This window comes from Macaca nemestrina, chromosome 3 (assembly GCF_043159975.1).
Source record: "Macaca nemestrina isolate mMacNem1 chromosome 3, mMacNem.hap1, whole genome shotgun sequence".
Lineage (NCBI taxonomy): Eukaryota > Metazoa > Chordata > Mammalia > Primates > Cercopithecidae > Macaca > Macaca nemestrina.
In genome coordinates, this window is record NC_092127.1 from 87148462 (window position 1) to 87171953 (window position 23492).

At 35.5% G+C, this 23492-nt stretch overlaps 1 protein-coding gene across 4 annotated transcripts in view; it reads right to left on the reverse strand.

Moving 5' to 3' along the window:
- The window catches only part of LOC105486347 (B cell scaffold protein with ankyrin repeats 1), a 316935-nt gene that overhangs the window by 213451 nt on the left and 79992 nt on the right, over nucleotides 1-23492 (reverse strand). For all 4 annotated transcript variants that reach the window (XM_071093247.1, XM_071093245.1, XM_011749205.2 and 1 more), the window contains one exon: nucleotides 22680-22819. In XM_071093247.1, coding sequence (XP_070949348.1) covers nucleotides 22680-22819 — 140 coding nt within the window. The remainder of the gene's footprint in view (nucleotides 1-22679; nucleotides 22820-23492) is intronic.

The following is a 23492-nucleotide window of genomic DNA, read 5'->3' on the forward strand; positions in this document are numbered from 1 at the left end:
AATAGTTAGTTGGATCTAATCACTTCTATTTTAATTTAATAATCATACTCATAGTATTATGCTTGCATATCAATAAGTGGTATATAACACAAAACAAAGATGTGAAAAATCACAGAAATGGCTGTGAAAAATAATCCCAAGATTTCTCCCTAGAAGACAACCTAACCAAAAATATCTGACTTGAGTAGTTATGCTCCTTTTAAAACTGTGTTTCAAAGACACAATATGCAACATTTCTAAACATTGGCATTGAAATTTTAAAATGACATAAATTAGAATGTTTCTCTCCTTATAATAAATTGTACAACCCAAAGAACATTTGATGAAGCTGATACAATTGTACGAATCTTTCAAAAAGGAAGATTGAAATAAAATAGTATAAAGTTTGCTCATCAAAAATCACATTTATCCTAAGACTTTAGTTAATGAACTTGATGTTAAATTAAGAATAGAATAAAATGACGAAATTATATTAGTGTTATTATTTTGTTATAGAACAAATTAAATACATATCCATAATAAATACATATAAACATACACATATACATGCATACATGCATCTGTATTTATTGAGAATAATGGAAAAAGAAAACAGAAAACAGACTGAGAAATGAAATAGGCAAAAGTCTGGTTAAAAAACAATGCTTTATGTGTATGAAGAAAGTGTTAGACTACTCCCAAGAAAATTTTTTTAGTTCCAGATGAGGGAATAAGGGATTGATGAATGTAACTTAAAAATCATTTGCATATGTATTTATAAATCACAACTCTATTTGAATCTCAAACTGTTACATAAACTTACACTTATTTCTGATAAACAAGTTTGTTATTATTAGTATTTCTTCCTAACTAGAAAATATAAATATAATAAAGATATAAATTTTATTTTAAATAATATTCAGAATCACAGACTTGACTTCTGGAAATATGTAGTAGTCCTACTTTCCTTTTTCCTCTCTCTAAATACAAATAAAATGTCCAACTTTCAGTAGAAAACACTTTTTATATGACATATCTGGAAGATTGCAAACCGATTGTAAAGAAACGACCAATAAAAATGCCAACACCAAGAGGACGAAGACGTTAGAATTATCTGTCAAAGGTTTGAAAACAGCTCTGGTAAAAAAAAAATAGTTCAGCAAGCAATTATAATCATGCTTGAAACAAATAAAAAATAGAAAGCTTTATCAGGAAAACAGAAATTCTCAGCAAATAAATAGAAGATACAAAGAAGAACCAACTAGAATTTTTAGAACTGAAAATACAAAAATCAAAATTATACCTCACTGGGTAGGCTTAACAGTGACATGAAGAGAACAGAGGAAACAATCAACGAACTTGAAGACAGAACAATAAAAATTACTCAGTCTGAACAATAGGAAGAAAATACACTGAAAGAAATAAGCAGAATTTCAAGCACTTGTAAGACTATAAAGAAAGATTGAACATTCTTGTGATCAGAGTCCCAGGAAGAGATGAGAAACAGGGTGGGGATGAAAAAGTAGACAAGGAAATAATTCCTAGAAACTTTCTGAATTTGGCAAGAGGCATAAACCTATAGACAGAGCAAGCTGTGAAAAGCAAAATCAGGATAAACCCCCCAAATTCCAAGCCAAGACTAATCACAAAACTTCTGGAAACTAAATACAAAGAAAAGATTTTGAAAAAAGTGAAAAATAAATAACACTTTATCTATATGGCAAAAACAATTAGATTGCCAGAAGTAGCTATGAAGGGCAGAAAGAAGTGGCAAAATATTTCTCAAGTGTTAAAAGAAAGGAACTATCAACCCAGAATCTTATGCCCAGCAAAAATACCCTTCAGGACTGAAGAGAAAATCAAAGCATTTCTGCTTTGAAAAAGTAAGGGAATCTGTTATCAGCAGATGTGTCCTAAAATAATGGAGAAAGAAAAGTGCTCTAAACCATAAGTGTATAATGAAAGAAGACCTTTTGGAACATCAGAGAGCAAGAACACAGTAAGCAAAAGTATAGGTAAGTATGATAGGCTTTCCTTCTTCTCTGTTCTAACTCATACTTGACAGTTAAAGATAAGGTATAACACTGTCTTATGTGTTCTAAATATATGTGGTCAAAATATCTAAGACATTTATATTATAAATGGTGGTTGGGTAAAAAGAAGTCAAAGGAGGTAGGATTTTTATACTTCACTCAAACTGGTAAAATGAAGACAGTACTAGACTATAAGTTTTGTATACTTAATATAATACCTACATCAACAACTAAAAAAGTTGTGCAAATAGTTGCACTTAAAATACCAGAGATACATCAAAGTGAATTTCTTTAAAAAGTAAATAGTACATAGGAAAGCAACAACAACAACAACAAAAAAACAGAAATGAAAACAGAGAGAAAATTTAAAAAAAACAGAGTGGATTTAAAAATATGATTTAACTATATGTTCTCTTTATAATAATAAATAAAATTTATTTTTTTATAATAAATAAAATAATAAATAAAATTATCAGGTTGTTATAGTAAATAAAACTATAATAAATACTTTTATAATATTTATAATAAGTAAAATTATCAGGTTGAAAGTAGAAGAATAAAAAAGATATAGCATGCAAAGATTACAAAGAAAAGCAAAAATGGCTATATTAATATCAATAAAATAGACATCAGAGCAAAAAATATTTACAGGAGACAGAAAGGGACATTATATAATGATACAATCAATCCATCAAGAGGACATAGTAATCCTGAATCTGTATGCATCGAAAAACAAAACTTAAAAAAAATGCAAAGGAAAAATGGACAGAACTGAAAGGAGAAACAGACAACTCCACAACGACAGTGGTGACTTACACATCTCTCTTTCTACAATTGGTAGACAGAAAATCAGGAAAAAATAAATTCAAACACAGTATCATCCAATGCTCTAACCAATCAGCATCAATCCACATATATAGACCACTCCATCCAGTAACAGCAGAATACACATTCTTTCCAAGGGTTTGAGAAACTTATACCAAGATAGATCATATCCTCAGACGTAAGACAAATATTAACAAATTTAGAATAATTTAAATCATACAGTGTCATTTCTGACCACATGGAATCAATCTAGAAATCCCTAAGAGAAAGATCACAGGAAAGCGCCCAAACAATAAGAAACCAAACAACATGCTACCTAGTAATCTGTGAGTAAAAAGAAACTGAACGGAATTTTAAAAATACATTAAACTGAATGAAAGCGAAATACAACATATCAAAATTTTTGGAACATAGCTAAAGGAGGGCTGAGAAAATTTTATAATACATTGGAAAAGAGAGAAAGTGTCACATCAATTATCCAGGTTCCTACTTCAAGAATGCATAAAAAGAACATAATAAACTCAAAGCAAGCAGAAGAGAACAATAAATATAACAGCAGAACTCAAAATTTAAAGTATGAAAACAGTGAAGAAAAATTATAGTAACAAGTGATTCTTTTAAAAGATCAAGAAAATTGACAAACTTTTGGCAAGACTTACAAAGAAAAATAGGGATTAAATGCAGATTGCAAATATCACAAATGAAACAAAAGATATCAATACAAACCCTGCGGACATCAAAAGAATAAAAAGGAGTACTATGAAAAATTCTACATACATAAGTTTGATAATTTAGATGAAATGAACCAAGTCCTTGAAAAACGCAAACTACCGTAACACACAGTCCCTTTCTATATAACCTACAACTATATATCAATGTACTATTATCTAAAAATTAAGTTTAATTAAATACTAACAATCCCCCTAAATATTTATTACACAAAACTGAATTCCTTGAGATATATAGATATTTACATAAAAGCATCCCTTCGAAGTTGGACTTCACTCCTCTCTTTGATGAGGGGTGTGAACACTGAGCATAATGGCATCAAGAGGCTTTCAAAGCATTTTAGGACAGTATTACATAACGTAAATAGTTGGAAAATAGTTCAGATCACTGGAGTACTGTGAAAGGATATATGTTATAGGAATAAGCATGCAATGAACAGATTCAAACAGTTTAACTAATAGTAATAACTACCACATGTGGAGCACTGCTAATGTGCTAGGCTCTATATAATCTGTCTCTAAGTTTTATAACATCTTGCAAGGTAGATTTTTCTAAATGTCTACTTTTATAGAGGTGATAATCATGGCACAAAAATCTCAGTAACACCCAAATTTGCAGAGCTAATAAGTGGTAAATAAAGATTCTAACTTAGATCTTTACATTCTAAAGACACTAAATTTAATCCTACATTCTAATCCTGGAGAGAAGAATAAAATCTGAAATAGTATTTAAGTAAAGAATAAATTATGCTCCCATGGCTTCAAGATGACCACTGCAGTTCCCAACATTACACTGATGTTTAGCCAGAAAGAGGGAGGAAAGTGATGTACGTGGGAGGTGGGGGTACTGGGAGAGGGGGCTACAGCCAACCATATCTATTCTTTTTCTTTGTTTAATCAGAAAAGTAAAAGTTCCAAAGATGTCCCCTTGTGTCTCGTTGAAAACTCTCTCACGTGACATGTCTAACTGCAAGGTTAGTTAAAAATGTTGGAATCTGGTCTTTCTAGCTTCCATAAATGGAGGTAGGCCAAGAAGTATCTAAAAGGAAAGTCAACGGTTGAGCTGAAAACAGCCTTGTTCTTCTTATAACAAATTGTTGTGCTTGTTTAAGTTTCACTAGTAAAAGAAAGGTCATCTCGTTTGTTCCTCTGTTCTTAAATGTGTGCCATGAAAGAGAGCCAAAACAGCCATTTAAAGTGAAATCTGATAAATAGTTTACATATCTTTAAAAATATCTTACTGTAGCTTATAAAGAAAATGATAGAAAAAAGAGCAAAGCAAATATTTTCTAGGGTTATGCAAAGATTTTTTTTTTAAACTTTATACATGCTCAGCTCAAAGCAGTTAATTTAAAATAATAATGTAAATGTATAAATCTAAAAGAGACATTTTCTTTTATCAACTTAATTTTCTGTTTTGAATGAATCATTTCTTTGAATTGCAATATCTGTGGCTATAAATACAAAAACAAACATATAAAACAATGCAAATTATTGTATATATATTATTGATTAGGTCTTCATATAGTTGTAGAATCTCTTTAAATACTTGCAAGTGGTATTATAACATGAAGAAAATGTGTTTTGAGATTCAAGGAACCTGCATTTAAATGCCTGCTCCAGGACTCATTAGCTATGAATCGCAATAATAATTAACTGACAGAATTTTTTAGAAGTTTAAATGTAAATATTAAATGTAATCTTATAAATGTAGAATGCAAAATTTCCAGTAAAAATTCTATTTTTCTCTAAATACTATTATGTGAACTCTTGGATACAAAAACTCATGAAATGTAACCATGATATAAGAAGAGCATGTAAGTCTAGCAATAAGGAGATGTGACCTCCCAAACTGGCTTTTCCACTGACAAAACATACAGTCTGTTTATTATTTCTAAATTCTTAAATTAAATAACACATAGCTTTTAAATTAGTTAGAATGCAGATTTCGCTTTTGCAATAGAGAGACCCAAAGTGATAGTGGCCTAAACAAGAAAGAAACCCTGGATTTAGGCATCCAGGCCCTTTCTGTCTAGAGTTTCACTGTTATATGTCACCTTCATGGTACAAGAAGGTTCATCCATGACTTCCTTGTTTGAATTCAAACCAGTCAAAAGAAAAAGCCAGTGAGGGAGAGAGCATGACTCCACCCATCTTTTAAGGACATGCTCATAAATTTGCACGTATTGCTTCTACTGACATATCATGCGATTGAGCAACACTTAGTTATATGGCTACACCTAGCTTCAAGGGAAGAAATGCAGTATTTCCATGTGCTCAGATGAACGTTATATTGTGCTGTAAGAAAGGAAAAAAAAAATACTGGGGAATGACTAGCATCCCCATCAATCATGAAAAATACATGAACATCATAATTTATGTAAAGACAATCTGATTAAAGTTTTCTTAATACACTTCTGAAGTATTGACTGAAACTTGATTGTGCTGAGTTTTTCAACACGCTCCCCACCCCAATATATTAATTCCTAATGTCAAAAGGTCTCAAAGTTTTAACTTAGAACAGATTGTTTAACTTTGAACAGATTGTTCAACCAAACTTGAACAGATTCTATTAATGGAGATACTTAATGACATTCATAATGTAAGAGACACACCAAAGTGTTTCTATTGTAGGCATTAAATAAAGCATAAGAACCATGCCCTTTCTTTTTTTTTTTGAGACGGAGTCTCGCTGTGTCACCCAGGCTGGAGTGCAGTGGCGCGATCTCGGCTCACTGCAAGCTCCGCCTCCCGGGTTTATGCCATTCTCCTGCCTCAGCCTCCGAGTAGCTGGGACTACAGGTGCCCGCCACCACGCCCGGCTAGTTTTTTGTATTTTTAGTAGAGACGGGGTTTCACCATGTTAGCCAGGATGGTCTCGATCTCCTGACTTCGTGATCCACCCGCCTCGGCCTCCCAAAGTACTGGGATTACAGGCTTGAGCCACCGCGCCCGGCCTGCCCTTTCTTACCTTTGCCTCTTTTTAGTAACCATTTTGTAACAAGGTACTGTTAAAGACAGAAGTTTTAAAACAAACATAGCAATAACATACTCAAAACAATGTCTCTCAAAAATGCTTTCTATAAATGATGCCATGATTTATTGAAAATATTTTAAAAATTTCTTTTTTAGTGTGTTTTGGGAGATAGGTTCCAAGCTATGCAACAGAATCCATCTTGCTTATATTCATTTGATTCTTTCCTTTCTGGTCCTTCCCTTCTTTGCTTTGTTGTTTCTGCTTCAGCCAGTAGTCCCATTGCCTCCTCATAAAGGGGTTGTGCCTGTGCTAGTGGCAACTGGAACAAAGGGCTCTAATAAGTGGATCACTTGAAACTGGGTAGGAAACTTAATGTATAAAATTGTTTCACCTACTATTTGCCCAACAAAGTATTTATTGAGCAGCCATGTGTCTTACAGTATCCTTGGTCCTGGAGATAAAACAGAGAACTAAATACAGCCATGTACTGCATAAGAATATTTCGGTCAATGACAGACTTCATATACAACAGCGATTCCAAATTATAAGAGCTGCCTATGAATTCACCTTTTAAAAATATTTTATATTATATTTTTATTGTATTTTCTATGTTTAGATATGTTCAGATATACAACTACTTCCTATTGTATTATAGTTGCCTACACTATTCAGTACAGTAATATTCTATACAGGTTTGTGGTCTAGAAGCAACAGGCTATACTAGGCCTAGGTGTGTAGTAGGCTATACTCCTAGCCTAGGTTTGGATAAGTACACTGAGTGATGTTTGCACGTAGTGATGTTTGCACAATGATGAAATTGCTTAACAATGCATTTCTCAGAACATGTTCCCATTGTTAGCCAATGCACAACTGTAGATAGTATCTTTGCCCTTATTGACCGAGGTAATGAAAGGCAGGCATTAATTTGAGAAATGTCACACACATAGATGTCAAATTAGAATGTGATCAGTTTTACAAAGAGATATACAGGGAGTTGTGTAAGATGAGGGAAGGATTCACTGAGGAAGAGATACTAGAATAAAGAATTTAGAGGAGCAATTAGAATTAACTAGGTGAAAATAGTGAGAATAAAGGGGGAACTGGAAAAGTGCTTCAGTTAGATAGAGGAACACATGCAAAATTCCCTGCAGTAGACTGCGTGGCATGGTCCAGGAGCTAAGTAGACAGTGTGCCTGGAATGCACAGGGAGAGGTAGAAAAGTGAGATTAAACTGGAGAGAAGGAGAAGCGACAGTCTCTGCAGGGCTACGTGGCTCATGTCAAATATTTTAATTCACCCCAAAATTGGAATCCATTGAAATGTTGGAGCAGAATTACATGCTGAGAACTTCCTTTTTAAAAGAACCTCCCAGGACGGGCGGGGTAGCTCACTCCTGTAATCATGGGAAGCCGAGGCCGGTGGATCACCTGAGATGAGGCGTTCCAGACCAGCCTGCCAACATGACGAAACCCCGTCTCTATTAAAAATACAAAAATTAGCCGGCCGTGGAGCCAGGGGCCTGTAATCCCAGCTACTCGGGAGGCTGAGGCAGGAGAATCGCTTGAACAGGAAGGGGAGAGGGCACAGAGGTTGCAGTGAGCCCAGATCGCGCCACTGCACTCCAGCCTGAGCGACAAGAGTGAAACTCCGTCTCAGAAAACAAAACAAAACAAAATAAAACAAAACAAAACAAACAAAACTCCCAGACTATGAATTTGAGATAGTAGGAGGTGTGCAAGAGCTTATGGTGGAAGACCAATAAAGAGGCTATTATAATAGTTTAGGCAAAAGAAAAAGCGATGGACTAAAGTGTTAGAACTGTCAAGATACAAAGCGAAGTGGCCAATATTTAGTAAGTAACATTGATATGTATTAGTGTGGATTGAATTTGTAGAGTAAGGATGTAAGAAGGTATTAAGGAGACTCTTATGTTTGCGGTTTTTAAACTGGTTTGATGATGATGCATTTCCTGAGTTAGAGAGCACTGAAAAAATGGGGTTTAAAAGGAAACCACATTTGGAATATATCTTAAGAATTAATGAGATAACATGCAGAGGGAATATTTATTAAGGAATAAAGAGAGTCAAAGAATCAAAACTTGACCAGTTAGGAACTTTATTTTGTAGGTCAGAGAATAAAGAAACTACAAAGAATACTGAAAAGGAAGCACCATGGAAGTGAAAGGAAAACCAGGAAAAAATGGCTCATGGAAGCGAAGAAAACAAAACAAAACAAAAAATTGAATCAGGACAGTAACTTTGGTCAAAGGTGTTAATTGCTGCTGAAAACTCAAGTTAAATTGACATGAAAAACGTCCATTGCATTTGTTAGGAAAGACTTGAGCATAATTGATGCATACTTGTTTGTGTTTTGCTACCTAAGGTACCAAGGTTAACAAAATTAAATGGCTGACCTATAGGGAATTGGTGGGGAAGCATTCTTAGAAGTTACATTTTCCTTTTCAAATATTGCTTTTACTTATTTCCTATGTCTTGATTTGGTTTACTGTAAAAGCATAATTTAAGAATTCCAAAGAGAGTTCAGAGTTTCCAAATGATATATCTACTTTATTTCTTTATCTTATTATTGATACTGTACTATAACTGTTATTAGTACAGAGGACCACAAGATTGCATGGTGACTTTTAGAAAATACAAGCAACCATATTTTTGGCACAGGAATTTTTCAGTCTTCTAATTTCCAAAAAGTTATTGATGATTTGAGGTTTGTTCCTATCAGAAGCAGATCCTCTAATTTTCTCTAATTATCTCATTGTGAATAGTAGTCATAAAGAAACATTATTAACTGTGTTTGACTTGTGCTTTGTGTTTCTGGATTGTTTTAAAACGTTTCTTCTGGTTAAAGACATGAGCCCTCTAAAGAAGCATGTAGTAAAAGCAGAGCCTTCCCTTGAATGGGGTTGGTTACAGGCAGCACTCACATCAGCACACAGTCATCCTCCGCAGTGGTGATCAAAGCCAACCTCAGCCAGTGAGACAGGGCTACATAAGAAGCATGAAGATGCTTTAGTTTGGAATAAATAGAAAGTGAAGACAGTATTTATTGCCACTGAATGAAAAGAAACTATAAATTAATAAGTCGTTAGTGAAATATATTCTTAACAGTAGCTAAATAGAAGTTAAAATATGGGGGCAATAACTATGAAAACAGACTGAGATGGCTTATAAGGTTTAAAAAATTGTAGAGAATCAATAGTAAGGGTATTAATGGCTAAGTAATTGTACTCAGAACTACATATTGTCTTATCACAACAGCTAGTATATCTGCTGTTAAAGTTAACCAATTTATTATTTTTTAATAAATGTATAAGTGTACTAAGTGGTATGTTCCTGTCTAGTTCAATGATTTGTAACTGAAGTGAATATAATCATTAAATCTGAACTACCCCAATTTGGAATTATTTTCCCTTGAATATTACTACAAGTGGAAACGCAGCACAAAAGATATGTCACTTATGTTATCAGTAAAATACAAGTTTCAATAGATATGCCTTATTCTTATTGATCCATTCTAATAAGGGACACAAATAATATGAAAAAGTGAATCCAGAATTAAATCTCCAAACTGCATTTTATTGACTGTTCTTTCTCCAGTCATCTCAAACCTTCCATCAGGAATATGGAACGAGTAATAAAAGTGATGGACAACACATGGAACTCGAATGATTTGCTTCCTCTTTGGATGCAGAGCTAAGAAGAAATGCAAATAAAAGTGAAATAAAGCATACACAGAGTGCCCACATATTTGCAAGTCAATCTTCCAGAATAGAGAGTGGTTGTAATTCCCAATCTAAGAATTTTCTTGGCATAGAATTATGGAATACTTGAGTTGAAAGTGATCTTGGTGATAATATATTCTAGCGTCTTCATTGTACACATAAGGACATTCCTTTAGCCCTAAGGAAACAGAGCTTCCATGAAGTAAGTGACTGCTGATTTTGTAAAATAATCTAATTCTTGCTCCTGCCTCATTCAGAACTAATGTACCTATGCCATGCAGCCACTTTCCATTAAAGGGAAAGGAAAAACAATATGCAGTCTTTTGAAAGAGTGGTACTATCTCAGGCCTTTTTGAATAGCAAGTATTTCCTTAAAGGTAGGACTGGAATTGTATGCTGTTAAAAGTCAGTAAAGAAATGTATTAACATGGTGTATTACTGAGGTAGAAAATGAAGAAAAGCTTACAGAATAAGTTCTTAATTTTTCTAGTATCTGACACTTATTAGAGTTCAACACTTTCTTAAGCATCAGATCATTTATTCAATTTCATAAATAAAAAACAGTATTTTAAGAGGGTAACTTTCATTTCACTTTCTATTTTTATTTTTTGTTTTGTTTTTCAACTTTTAAACTTTGATATCTGTGGGTACATAGTAGGTATATATATTTATGGGGTACATGAGATGTTTTGATACAGGTAGACAATGTGTAATAATCACATCATGTAAAATGGGGTATCCATCCCCTCAAGCATTTATCCTTTGTGTTACAAACAATCCAATGATACTTTTTTAGTTACTTTAAAATGTACAACAAAATTACTATTGACTATAATCACTCTGTTGTGTTATCAAATATTAGGTCTTATTCATTCTTCTTTTTTTTTCTTGGACGCATTAACCATCCCCACCTCCCGCACCCAAACCCCCACTAACCATTCCAGCCTCTGGTAACCATCCTGCTATTCTCAAGCTCCAAGAGTTCAATTGTTTTGAATATTAAATCAATATATATAAATGAGAACATGTGATGTTTGTCTTTCTGTGCCTGATTTAATTCACTAAGCATACTGTCCTCCAGTTCTATCCATTTTGTTGCAAATGAGAGGATCTCATTCTATTCTGTGGCTGAATAGTACTCCCTTGTGTATAAGTACAACATTTTCTTTATCCATTCATTTACTGATGGACACTTAGGTTTCTTCCAAATTTTGGCTATTTTGAACAGTGTTGCAACAAACATGGGAGTGCAGATATCTCTTTGATATACTGATTTCCTTTCTTTTGGGTGTATACCCAGCAGTGTGATTACTGGATCACATGATGGCTTAACTTTTAGTTTCTTAAGGAACCTCCAAACTCCATAGTGATTGTACTAATTTCCCTTCCAACAAACAGGTTTCTTCACATCCTCACCAGCATTTGTTATTGCCTGTCTTTTGGATATAAGCTATTTCAACTGGGGTGAGATGATATTTTGATTTGCACTTCTCTAATGATTAATGATGTTAAGCACTTTTCTGTATGCCTGTTTGCCATTTGTATATCTTCTTTTGAGAAATGTCTATTTAGATTTTTTGCCCTTTTTTTAAAAAAATTGGATTACTAGATTTTTTTTTCTATAGAGTTGTTTGAGCTCCTTATATATCCTGGTTATTAATCCCTTGTTAGATAGGTTGTTTGCAAATATTTTCTCCCATACTGTGAGTAGTCTCTTCACCTTGTTGATTGTTTCCTTTGCTGTGCAGAAACTTTTTAACTCAATATTATTGTATTTGTCCATTTTTGCTTTGGTTGCCTGTGCTTGTCAGATATTTGTCAAGAAATTTTTGCACAAACCAATGTCCTGGAGAGTTGTTCCAATGTTTTCTTTCAGTAGTTTCAGAGTATGAGGTCTTTTTTGGCACCTTTGTCAAAAATGAGTTCACTGTAGGTGTTTGGATTTGTTATGGGTTCTCTATTCTGTTGCTTTGGTCTATGTACCTGTTTTAATGCCAGTATCATGCTGTTTTTGTTATTTACTATAGCTCTGTAGTATATTTGAATTCAGGTAATGTTATTTATCCAATTTCTTTTGCTTAGAGTTGCTTTGACTATTCTGAATCTTTCATGGTGGGTGCTCCTGTATTGGGTGCATATATATTTAGGATAGTTAACTCTTCCTGAAGAATTGATCCCTTTACCATTATGTAATGGCCTTCTTTGTCTCTTTTGATCTTTGATGGTTTAAAGTCTGTTTTATCAGAGACTAGGATTGCAACCCCTGCTTTTTTTTGTTTGTTTGTTTTCCATTTCCTTGGTAGATCTTCCTCCATCCCTTTATTTTGAGCCTACGTGTATCTCTGCATGTGAGATGGGTCTCCTGAATACAGCAAACTGATGGGTCTTGACTCTTTATCCAGTTTGCCAGTCTGTGTCTTTTAATTGAACCATTTAGTCCATTTACATTTAAGGTTAATATTGTTATGTGTGAACTTGATCCTGTCATTGTGATATTACTTGGTTATTGTGCTCGTTAGTTGATGCAGTTTCTTCCTAGCATCGATGGACTTTACATGTTGGCATGTTTTTGCAATGGCTGGTACCAGTTGTTCCTTTCCATGTTTAGTGCTTCCTTCAGGATCTCTTGTAGGGCAGGCCTGGTGGTGACAAAATCTCTAAGCATTTGCTTGTCTGTAAAGGATTTTATTTTTCCTTCACTTATGAAACTTAGTTTGTCTGGATATGAAATTCTGGGTTGAAAATTCTTTTCTTGAAGAATCTTGAATATTGGCCGCCACTCTCTTCTGGCTTGGAGAGTTTCTGCCAAGAGATCTGCTGTTAGTCTGATGGGCTTTCTTTTGTGGGTAACCCGACCTTTCTCTCTGGCTGCCCTTAACATTTTTTCCTTCATTTCAACTTTGGTGAATCTGACAATTATGTGTCTCTGAGTTGCTTTTCTCAAGGAGTATCTTTGTGGCGTTCTCTGTATTTCCTGAATTTGAATGTGGGCCTGACTTACTAGGTTGGGGAAGTTCTCTTGGATGATATCCTGCAAAGTGTTTTCCAGCTTGGTTCCATTTTCGCCGTCACTTTCAGGCACACCAATCAGACGTAGATTTGGTCTTTTCACATAATCACTTATTTCTTGGTGGCTTGTTCATTTCTTTTTACTCTTTTTTCTCTACTCTTCTCACTTCATTTCATTCATTTGATCTTCAATCACTGATAGTCTTTCTTCCAGTTGATTGAGTTGGTTACTGAAGCTTGTGCATTTGTCATGTAGTTCTCATGTTATGGTTTTCATCTCTATCAGTGTTATGGTTTTCATCTCTATCAGTTCTTTTAAGGACTTCTCTACATTAGGTATTCTAGTTAGCCATTCGTCAAATCTTATTTCAAAGTTTTTAGTTTCTTTGTGCTGGGTACGTAGTTCCTCCTTTAGCTCTGAGGTGTTTGATCAACCGAAGCCTTGTTCTGTCAACTCGTCAAAGTCGTTCTTTGACGTTCAGGAGACTTCCCAGTATCTCTCAGTGGGAAGAATCGCCTGAAGAATTCCTTAAGGGAGACAACTGCTAACATCTAAGCTTTAATTCAATGAAGAAATTAACCTTTCAGGCAACTATTAACAGAGAAGCACAGGGAGAAATTCCTCACAATGAGAGTTCCGTAAGTGTACCTTTCCTCATTTGAAACCCTTCTGGCTTTACATTGTATCAAATATTTGCAGGCAGCAAATCAAAGATTGAATAATACATGCAATTTAATAAAAACAGAAGTGTACCTGACATGAAGATGAAAGTAATATTTCAATATGTGTAAAGTAAAATATGCAAAAGGATAAATACATGCAAAACAAAGATACCTTTTTACTAATAAGCAATATAACCAAGAATTATTTGGTATCATTTCAAAAATCTTTTACTGATGGGTGCACCCAAGATGGCCAAATAGGAACAGCTCCAGCTTCCAGCTCCCAGCGTGAGTGACACAGAAGATGGGTGATTTCTGCATTTTCAACTGAGGTGTTGGGTTCATCTCACTGGGGCATGTTGGACAGTTGATGCTGGCCCTTGGGTGCACCCGACCAGTGAGAGCTGAAGCAGGGCGAGACATCGTGTCACCTGGGAAGCGCAAGGGGGAAGGGAATTCCTTTTCCTAGGCAAGGGAAACTGAGACACATAACACCTGGAAAATGTGGTAACTCCCACCCTAATACTGTGCTTTACCAAGGGTCTTAGGAAACCACACACCAGGGGATTATATCCCATGCCTGGCCCAGAGGGTCCCACGCCCATAGAGCCTCCCTCATTGCTAGTACAGCAGTCTGAGATCTTACTGCAAGGCAGCAGCCAGTCTGGGGGAGGGCACCCGCCATTGCTGAGGTTAAGTAGGTAAACAAAGCCACCCGGAAGCTCGTACTGGGTGGAGCCCACCACAGCTCAAGGAGGCCTGCCTGCCTCTGTGGACTCCATCTCTGGGGACAGGGCATAGCTAAAAAAAAGCAGCAGAAACCTCTGAAGATGTAAATGTCCCTGTCTGACATATTTGAAGAGAGCAGTGATTTTCGCAGCACAGAGGTTGAGATCTGAGAACGGACACACCGCCTGCTCAAGCAGGTCCCTGACCCCTGAGTAGCCTAACTGGGAGACATGCCCCACTAGGTGCAGACCGACACCTCACACCTCACATGGCTGGGTACACCTCTGAGACGAAGCTTCCAGAGCAAGAATCAGACAGCAACACTTGCTGTTCAGCAATATTCTATCTTCAGCAGCCTCTGCTGCTGATACCCAGGCAAACAGAGTCTGGAATGGACCTCAAGCAAACTCCAACAGACCTGCAGCTGAGGGTCCTGACTGTTAGAAGGAAGACTAACAAACAGAAAGGACACCCACACCAAAACCCCATCAGTATGTCACCATCATCAAACACCAAAGGCAGATAAAACCACAAAGATGGGGAAAAAGCAGTGCAGAAAACCCGGAAATTCAAAAAATAAGAGCGCATCTCCCCTTCCAAAGGAACACAGCTCATTACCTGTAACGGAACAAAGCTGGACAGGAATGACTTTGACGAGTTGACAGAACAAGGCTTCAGTCGATCAAACTTCTCAGAGCTAAAGGAGGAACTCCGTACCCAGTGCAAAGGAACTAAAAACCTTGAAACAAGAATGGAAGAATGGATAACTAGAAAAACCAATGCAGAGAAGTCCATAAACGAACTGATAGAGATGAAAACCATGACATGAAAACTATGTGACAACTGCACAAGCTTCAGTAACTGACTCGATCAAATGGAAGAAAGAGTATCAATGATTGAAGATCAAATGAATGAAATTAAGCGAGAAGAGAAGTGTAGAGAAAAAAGAGTAAAAAGAAATGAACAAAGGCCCAGATTCATGAAGTAAGTCCTTAGAGATCTACAAAGAGACTTAGACTACCATACAATAATATTGAGAGACTTTTAACACCCCACTGTCCACATTAGACAGATCGAGACAGAAAGTTAACAAGGATATCCAGGAATTGAACTCAGCTCTGCACCAAGCAGACCTAATAGAGATCTACAGAACTCTCCACCCCAAATCAACAGAATATACATTCTTCTCAGCACCACATCACACTTATTGCAAAATTGACCACATAGTTGGAAGTAAATGACTTCTCAGCAAATGTAAAAGAAAAGAAGTTATAACAAACTGTCTCTCAGACCACAGTGCAATTAAACTAGAACTCAGGACTAAGAAACTCACTCAAAACCACTCAACTACATGGAAATTGAACAACCTGCTCATGATAGAATACTGGGTACATAACAAAATGAAGGCAGAAAGAAAGATGTTCTTTGAAACCAATGAGAACAAACATACAACATACCAGAATCTCTGGGACACATAAAGCAGTGTGTAGACAGAAATTTATAGCACTAAATGCTCACAAGAGAAATCAGGAAAGATCTAAAATTGACACCCTAACATCACAATTAAAAGAACTAGAGAAGCAAGAGCAAACACACTCAAAAGCTAGCAGAAGGCAAGAAATAACTAAGATCACAGCAGAACTGAAGGAGATAGAGACACAAAAAAAACCCTCCAAAAAATCAATGAATCCAGGAGTTGGTTTTTTGAAAAGATCAACAAAATTGATAGACCACTAGCATGACTAATAAAGAAGAAAAGAGAGAAGAATTAAATAGACGCAATAAAAAATGATAAAGGGGATATCACCACCGACCCCACAGAAATACAAACTACCATCAGAGAATACTTAAAACACCTGTATGCAAATAAACTAGAAAACCTGGAAGAAATGAATAAATTCCAGGACACATACACTCTCCCAAGACTAAACCAGGAAGAAGTTGAATCCCTGAATAGACCAATAGCAGGCTCTGAAATTGAGGCAATAATTAATAGCCTGCCAACCAAAAAAAATCCAGGAAAAGATGGATTCATAGCCAAATTCTACCAGAGGTACAAGGAGAAGCTGGTACCATGCCTTCAGAAACTATTCGAATCAATAGAAAAAGAGGGAATCCTCCCTAACTCATTTTATGAGGCCAACATCGTCCTGATACCAAAGCCTGACAGAGATACAACAAAAAAGGGAATTTTAGACCAATATGCCTGATGAAGATTGATGCAAAAACCCTCAATAAAATACTAGCCAACCGAATCCAGCAGCACATCAAAAAGCTTATCCACCATGATCAAGTGAGCTTCATCCCTGGGATGCAAGGCTGGTTCAACATACACAAATCAATAAACATAATCCAGCATATAAACAGAACCAAAGGCAAAAACCACATGATTATCTCAATAGATGCAGAAAAGGCCTTTGACAAAATTCAACAGCACTTCATGCTAAAAACTCTCAATAAATTCGGTATTGATGGAATGTATCTCAAAATAATAAGAGCTATTTATGATAAACCCATAGTCAATATCATATTGAATGGGCAACAAGTGGAAGCATTTTCTTTGAAAACCGGCACAAGTCAGGGATGCCCTCTCTCACCACTCCTATTCAACATAGTGTTGGAAGTTCTGGCTAGGGCAATCAGGCAAGAAAAAGAAATAAAGGGTATTCAGTTAGGAAAAGAAGAAGTCAAATTGTCCCTGTTTGCAGATGACATGATTGTATAGTTAGGAAACCCCATCGTCTCAGCCCAAAATCTCCTTAAGCTGATAAGCAAATTCAGCAAAGTCTCAGGATACAAAATCAATGTGCAAAAATCACAAGCATTCTTACACACCAACAACAGACAAACAGAGAGCCAAATCATGAATGAACTCCCATTCACGGTCGCTTCAAAGAGAATAAAATACCTAGGAATCCAACTTACAAGGGACGTAAAGGACCTCTTCAAGGAGAACTACAAACCACTGCTCAGTGAAATAAAAGAGGACACAAACAAATGGAAGAACATACCATGCTCATGGATAGGAAGAATCAATATCATGAAAATGGCCATACTGCCCAAGGTAATTTATATATTCAATGCCATCCCCATTAAGCTACCAATGACTTTCTTCACAGAGTTGGACAAAACTGCTTTAAGGTTCATATGGAACCAAAAAAGAGCCCGCTTTGCCAAGATAATTCTAAGCCAAAAGAACAAAGCTGGAAGCATCACACTACCTGACTTCAAACTATACTACATGGATACAGTAACCAAAACAGCATGGTACTGGTACCAAAACAAAGATATAGACCAATGGAACAGAGCAGAGCCCTCAGAAATAATATCACACATCTACAGCCATCTGATCTTTGACAAACCTGACAAAAACAAGAAATGGGGAAAGGATTCCCTATTTAATAAATGGTGCTGGGAAAATTGGCTAGCCATAAGTAGAAAACTGAAACTGGATCCTTTCCTTACTCCTTATATGAAAATTAATTCAGGATGGATGAGAGACTTAAATGTTAGATCTAAAACCATAAAATCCCTAGAAGAAAACCTAGGTAATACCATTTGGGACATAGGCATGGGCAAGGACTTCATGTCTAAAACACCAAAAGCAATGGCAACAAAAGCCAAAATTGCAAATGGGATCTAATTAAATTAAAGAGCTCTGCACAGCAAAAGAAATTACCATCAGAGTGAACAGGCAACCTATAGAATGGGAGAAAAATTTTGCAGTCTACTCATGTTACAAAGGGCTAATATCCAGAACCTACAAAGAACTCAAACAAATTTACAAGAAAAAAATGAACAACCCCATGAAAAAGTGGGCAAAGGACATGAACAGACACTTCTGAAATGAAGACATTCATACAGCCATCAGACACATGAAAAAATGCTCATCATCACTGGCCATCAGAGAAATGCAAATCAAAACCACAATGAGATACCATCTCACACCAGTTAGAATGGCAATCATTAAAAAATCAGGAAACAACAGGTGCCGGAGAGGATGTGGAGAAATAGGAACACTTTTACACTGTTGGTGGGACTGTAAACTAGTTCAACCATTGTGGAAAACCGTGTGGCGATTCCTCAAGGATCTAGAACTAGAAATACCATTTGACCCAGCCATCCCATTACTGGGGATATACCCAAAGGATTATAAGTCATACTGCTGTAAAACACCTGCACACGTATATTTATTGCAGCATTATTCACAATAGCAGACGTGGAATCAACCCAAATGTCCATCAGTGACAGATTGGATTAAGAACATGTGGCACATATACACCATGGAATACTATGCAGCCATAAAAAAGGATGAGTTTGTGTCCTTTATAGGGACATGGATGCAGCTGGAAACCATCATTCTCAGCAAACTATCACAAGAACAGAAAACCAAACACCACATGTTCTCACTCATAGGTGGGAACTGAACAATGAGATCACTTGGACACAGGAAGGGGAACATCACACACCAGGTCCTATTCTGGGTAGGTGGTAGAGGGGAGGGATAGCATTAGGAGATATGCTTAGTATAAATGATCAGTTAATGGGTGCAGCACACCAACATGGCACATGTATACATATGTAACAATCCTGCACGTTGTGCACATGTACCCTAGAACTTAAAGTATAATTTAAAAAAAAAAATCTTTTACTAAAAGGATCCTACTACTTAAATTAATAATTAGTGTGTTCTTTTAGACTTTCGATATTATTTTGCTTTTATGTTGTTACCTAGTTACAAAGTTAACGTTATTATTTCCCCAAGACATTTTTGTAAATAGGATGAAAGTCTCAAAGGTTTTAATTACCTTAGTTCAACAGGAGTTACTAGTATTTCTAACACTAGCACTTCAATTCTAATTATCATCCGAAACTGGGCTTTGGATTTCTTTCATTTGAATCTCTCTTATATTTACTGTTTTAAGTGATGCTCTGGAAATTTCACCTTTATGAGGCTGTGTTCTGGGATTTAGTATTTATCCAACAAAGAAGAAATGATTAAAGAAGCAGATAGATAATTGAACTATTCAGGTTAGGTGTTCTAAAACCTAATAGACGTCATTAAAAATTAAATTAGAAAGCCAGATTTCTCATTATTATTTCTTTTCTCAAATTCACAGAATGCTCATTTGGCTATATGCATGGTTTCTTTTAAATGATAATACAAAGTCTCTTATTACAAACTCAACAATTGCTAAAACATAAACCCCGCAGTTTTCTCATTAGTAATTCTTTCCTCAAATTCACACAATGTTCATGTTATTACATGCCCAATAGCTTTTAAATGTTCATGAGAAAGATCTTATTGCTAAGTTTTAGGATTACTGAAATCACATCTGCCATTAAAATTTACTAAAAAACTCAGGAAAGTTCTTACAATATACCATTTCAGCTAAGTAGGTAAGTTATTTTAAAAATTCAAATCTTCTGGCATATATTCCGACTTATAAAGAGTAACTATGCTAAATAAAATTACAATGTACATTGTGTTTTCAATACAGATGTTCAAAGTGAACCATGGGCAAAATATTCACATTTTGTTAATAAAATGGCAGAGTAGCCCATGAAAGAAACAATTACTGAAATGTTTAATCTGGAAAAGAAAGGTACAGCTTTCCACAAAATGCTGTTTTGTTTTGTTTTGTTTCTTTTTACTTTCCTCTTTTTTGGTCTTTATTTTTTGAGACAGAGACTTATTCTGTCACCCAGGCTGGAGTGCTGTGGTGTGATCTCAGCTCATCGCAACCTCTGCCTCCTGGGTTCAAGCGATTATTTTGCCTCAGTCACCTGAGTAGATGGGATTACAGGCATACATCACCATGCTTGGCTAATTTTTGTATTTTTAGTAGAGATAGAGTTTTGCCATTGTCAGCCATGCTGGTCTTGAACTCCTGGCCTCAAGTGATCCACCTGCCTTGAACTCCCAAAGTACGGAGATTACAGGCGTGAGTTACCATGCCCGACCACAAAATTCGTTAAATACATAATCTATGTGGGAGCAAAAGCAAATATAGAAAGGAAAACCAAATGCCCTGAAGGAGAAGCACAGTGTGGGCTGGGACAAATCCTTCGAGGTCAAACAAACCTAAAATACACTGTGGCAATGCCTCTGCAGTTACTTCTTCAGGGGTAGAAAGTGCTTTTCACCTCCTCAGTGAGTTCACAGATACCCTGTGTGGTCCAGACACCAGAAGATTTAGACAAATCCCATGTCATACTTAGTCCAAGATGCTTGGGGGACTCACTGAAGTGCAGCCTTTCCTTCTATCCAGCCTGTTACAGTACAGCTTGATCTGTTCTGAGATCTCAGTCTCAGATTTTGTTTTATCCAATCCCACAATACTTCTAGGTGCCCTCACGACAGTTGCAAAACCTCTAAACCTCCCTTAAATTACATAAATTAAACAGTCTCTTATTGTCTCTCCTTGCCATGCCATGGTTTGCTGCCACCAAGTTAGAGTAATTCTGTCTGTCATTACTCAGACCTCTGACTTGAAATGGCTCTTTCCTGATGGTAAAACCTGAATCATCCTGTGCCTGCCCAACATCCTCCCTTCTACAGGCCACCAGAGCTTGGTGGTAGAGAAAAATCCTTGAGAAAAGCCGTGACTCTTTCTTTCCCCTCATTTCCAATACAGAGGGTAAAAAAGAAACAGCATTTTCCTACTTATCTAAAAACTAGCAAACTCACTTTTTTTTCCACTTCAAGCTGTGAAAGAAATCATGAGTTGCATATTTATAGCATCCTGAAAAATTGTCCAGAAGTCATAAATTACGTTTATTTTTTACTATATTCAAAGATCCCCACCCACAACAGAAAGACCAACAGAAAATATGTTTGGGGACTACTTTACTTCTACACTGACTGAATAGTCACAATGCAATATATTACCTTTATTAATCTTTTTTTGTTATGAACATAATTTTTAAGTAGAGGATAAGGTGGACTTGTCACAAGGAAATGAAACAGTCCATTTTTCAAGCTATTACTTTTGTACTTGCTTTGGAATTATAATATAGACATTTTGTCAAATGTCCTCAGAGTCTCCAGTTTGACAAATGTTATTTCACTCCCTGTCCTTTTCTAAGACATGTTTACCTTTTCCTTTGTTCTAAAATATGTTATTCATATAATACAAAAATAAAACTCTAATAGAAAAATGTATCACATGAAATAATAACAAATCCTCCAATTCTAATCTAGTTCAAACACATAAAGCTTCATGACAACTTGTCAGCTACATTATCATTGATAGTTTTGTTAAAAATCCTATAAGTTTTTATGGTAAATTTGAAGATACTTAGACTTCCTTTCTCTACCCCCTTCTCCCTCTCACCCACACGAAAAACTGAGGCAATTAAGCAAAGTTATAATTCTAATTATCAAGTCGTTAGAAATGGCCTTTATTTCACTCTGAAAATTTGATGGAATAAGCACATATTCCTAATAAACATCACAAACAAAAAATAATTTTCACAAACAGATAACAATAATAAATGAAACTAAGGAAAACATACACTGAGCTTAGAAGTGTCCACATGAAAGTAACAATTTCTAGGTTGACACCACATGTTCCCTTTTTGGTGACATTTTGGTTTGTCTAACTCCTTAATCTCAAAGCATGAGACAGATGATTTGACTTTCATTTTACTTTATGTTATGCAGGTCTGAATAAAGAAGGAATTCATTTCTTAGGGCTTCTTTCTAATTGCTCTCTCCATCTGCTTGTAACAGCTTTAAAATGAGCCCATCACAACGGCTACCTTGTAATGAATAAGCTGTTTTCCATTGACATTATCTGGAATTTTTTTGACCTAGGCAAAGTAATTTGTCCACATTTTGGCACAACAGAGGTTGCTTCTTCCCTTCCTATTGACCGGTAGTAATTCACTCTTATTCAATCAACATTCAAACTTATACCAAAGCATGAATCCTCTTATCCTTCATTAGCTCTTCAGCTTACATTATGATTAACTTCATGGAAAGATCAACTTACCTGGCACAAACTCTCTCCTGAATCTGCCATTCTGAATAGGCATTCCTTTGCCTTTGCTGTTGGGTAGTACTTAATTTTGGTTGTAGCTTTAATGATTCCATCACAGTAGACATTGACATGGACTGAACCAGCAGGAAACTCTTATGAAAATAATAAACAAGAATTAGGGGCAGAGTATTTAATGCATATTCATACTATTACATCTTTTAGAGAATATAAAAGAAGTCTTTAAAAATTCATAACACTTTTACTAATCTCTAGCACTTAAAATCATTTTTAAAATTCTTGGTAGTTGGAAACCACAAAATGAAATGTACAATTTTAGACTTAATTGCTTAAAAAAAACTTAAAATACAAAACGTATGTTAAAATAACAATAAAAGTAAAGCACTAAATTATTTGTCCCTACTTACTAATATAACTTTTCTTCGTAACATTCTATAATCTTGACAAAATTCTTTAGAATTTGGAAAAGTATAGCCATTTATCAAAAGTTAGGTATTTATTATTTATCTTATGAAAACAATTTAATTAATTACAGGCAAGTTTCTCAAAATTGTAATTTGAAAGAGTAGAGCTGATTTAAATTATACAACTCGTATTCAGTTGACTACAATGAAAAACCCTGGGAAAGGCAAGGTTTAATGCCCAGATACTAAAGTAGTATTTACATCATACATTCATCTAAAGCCTTTTTGAGAACAAATTGTTCAAAATGAATGATACACTACATTGTGAACTGTGCTGTAATATATGAGCAGCATTAAAGTTATATAAGAATTTAGGACTGTCTATGAAAGAATACCAAAAAGC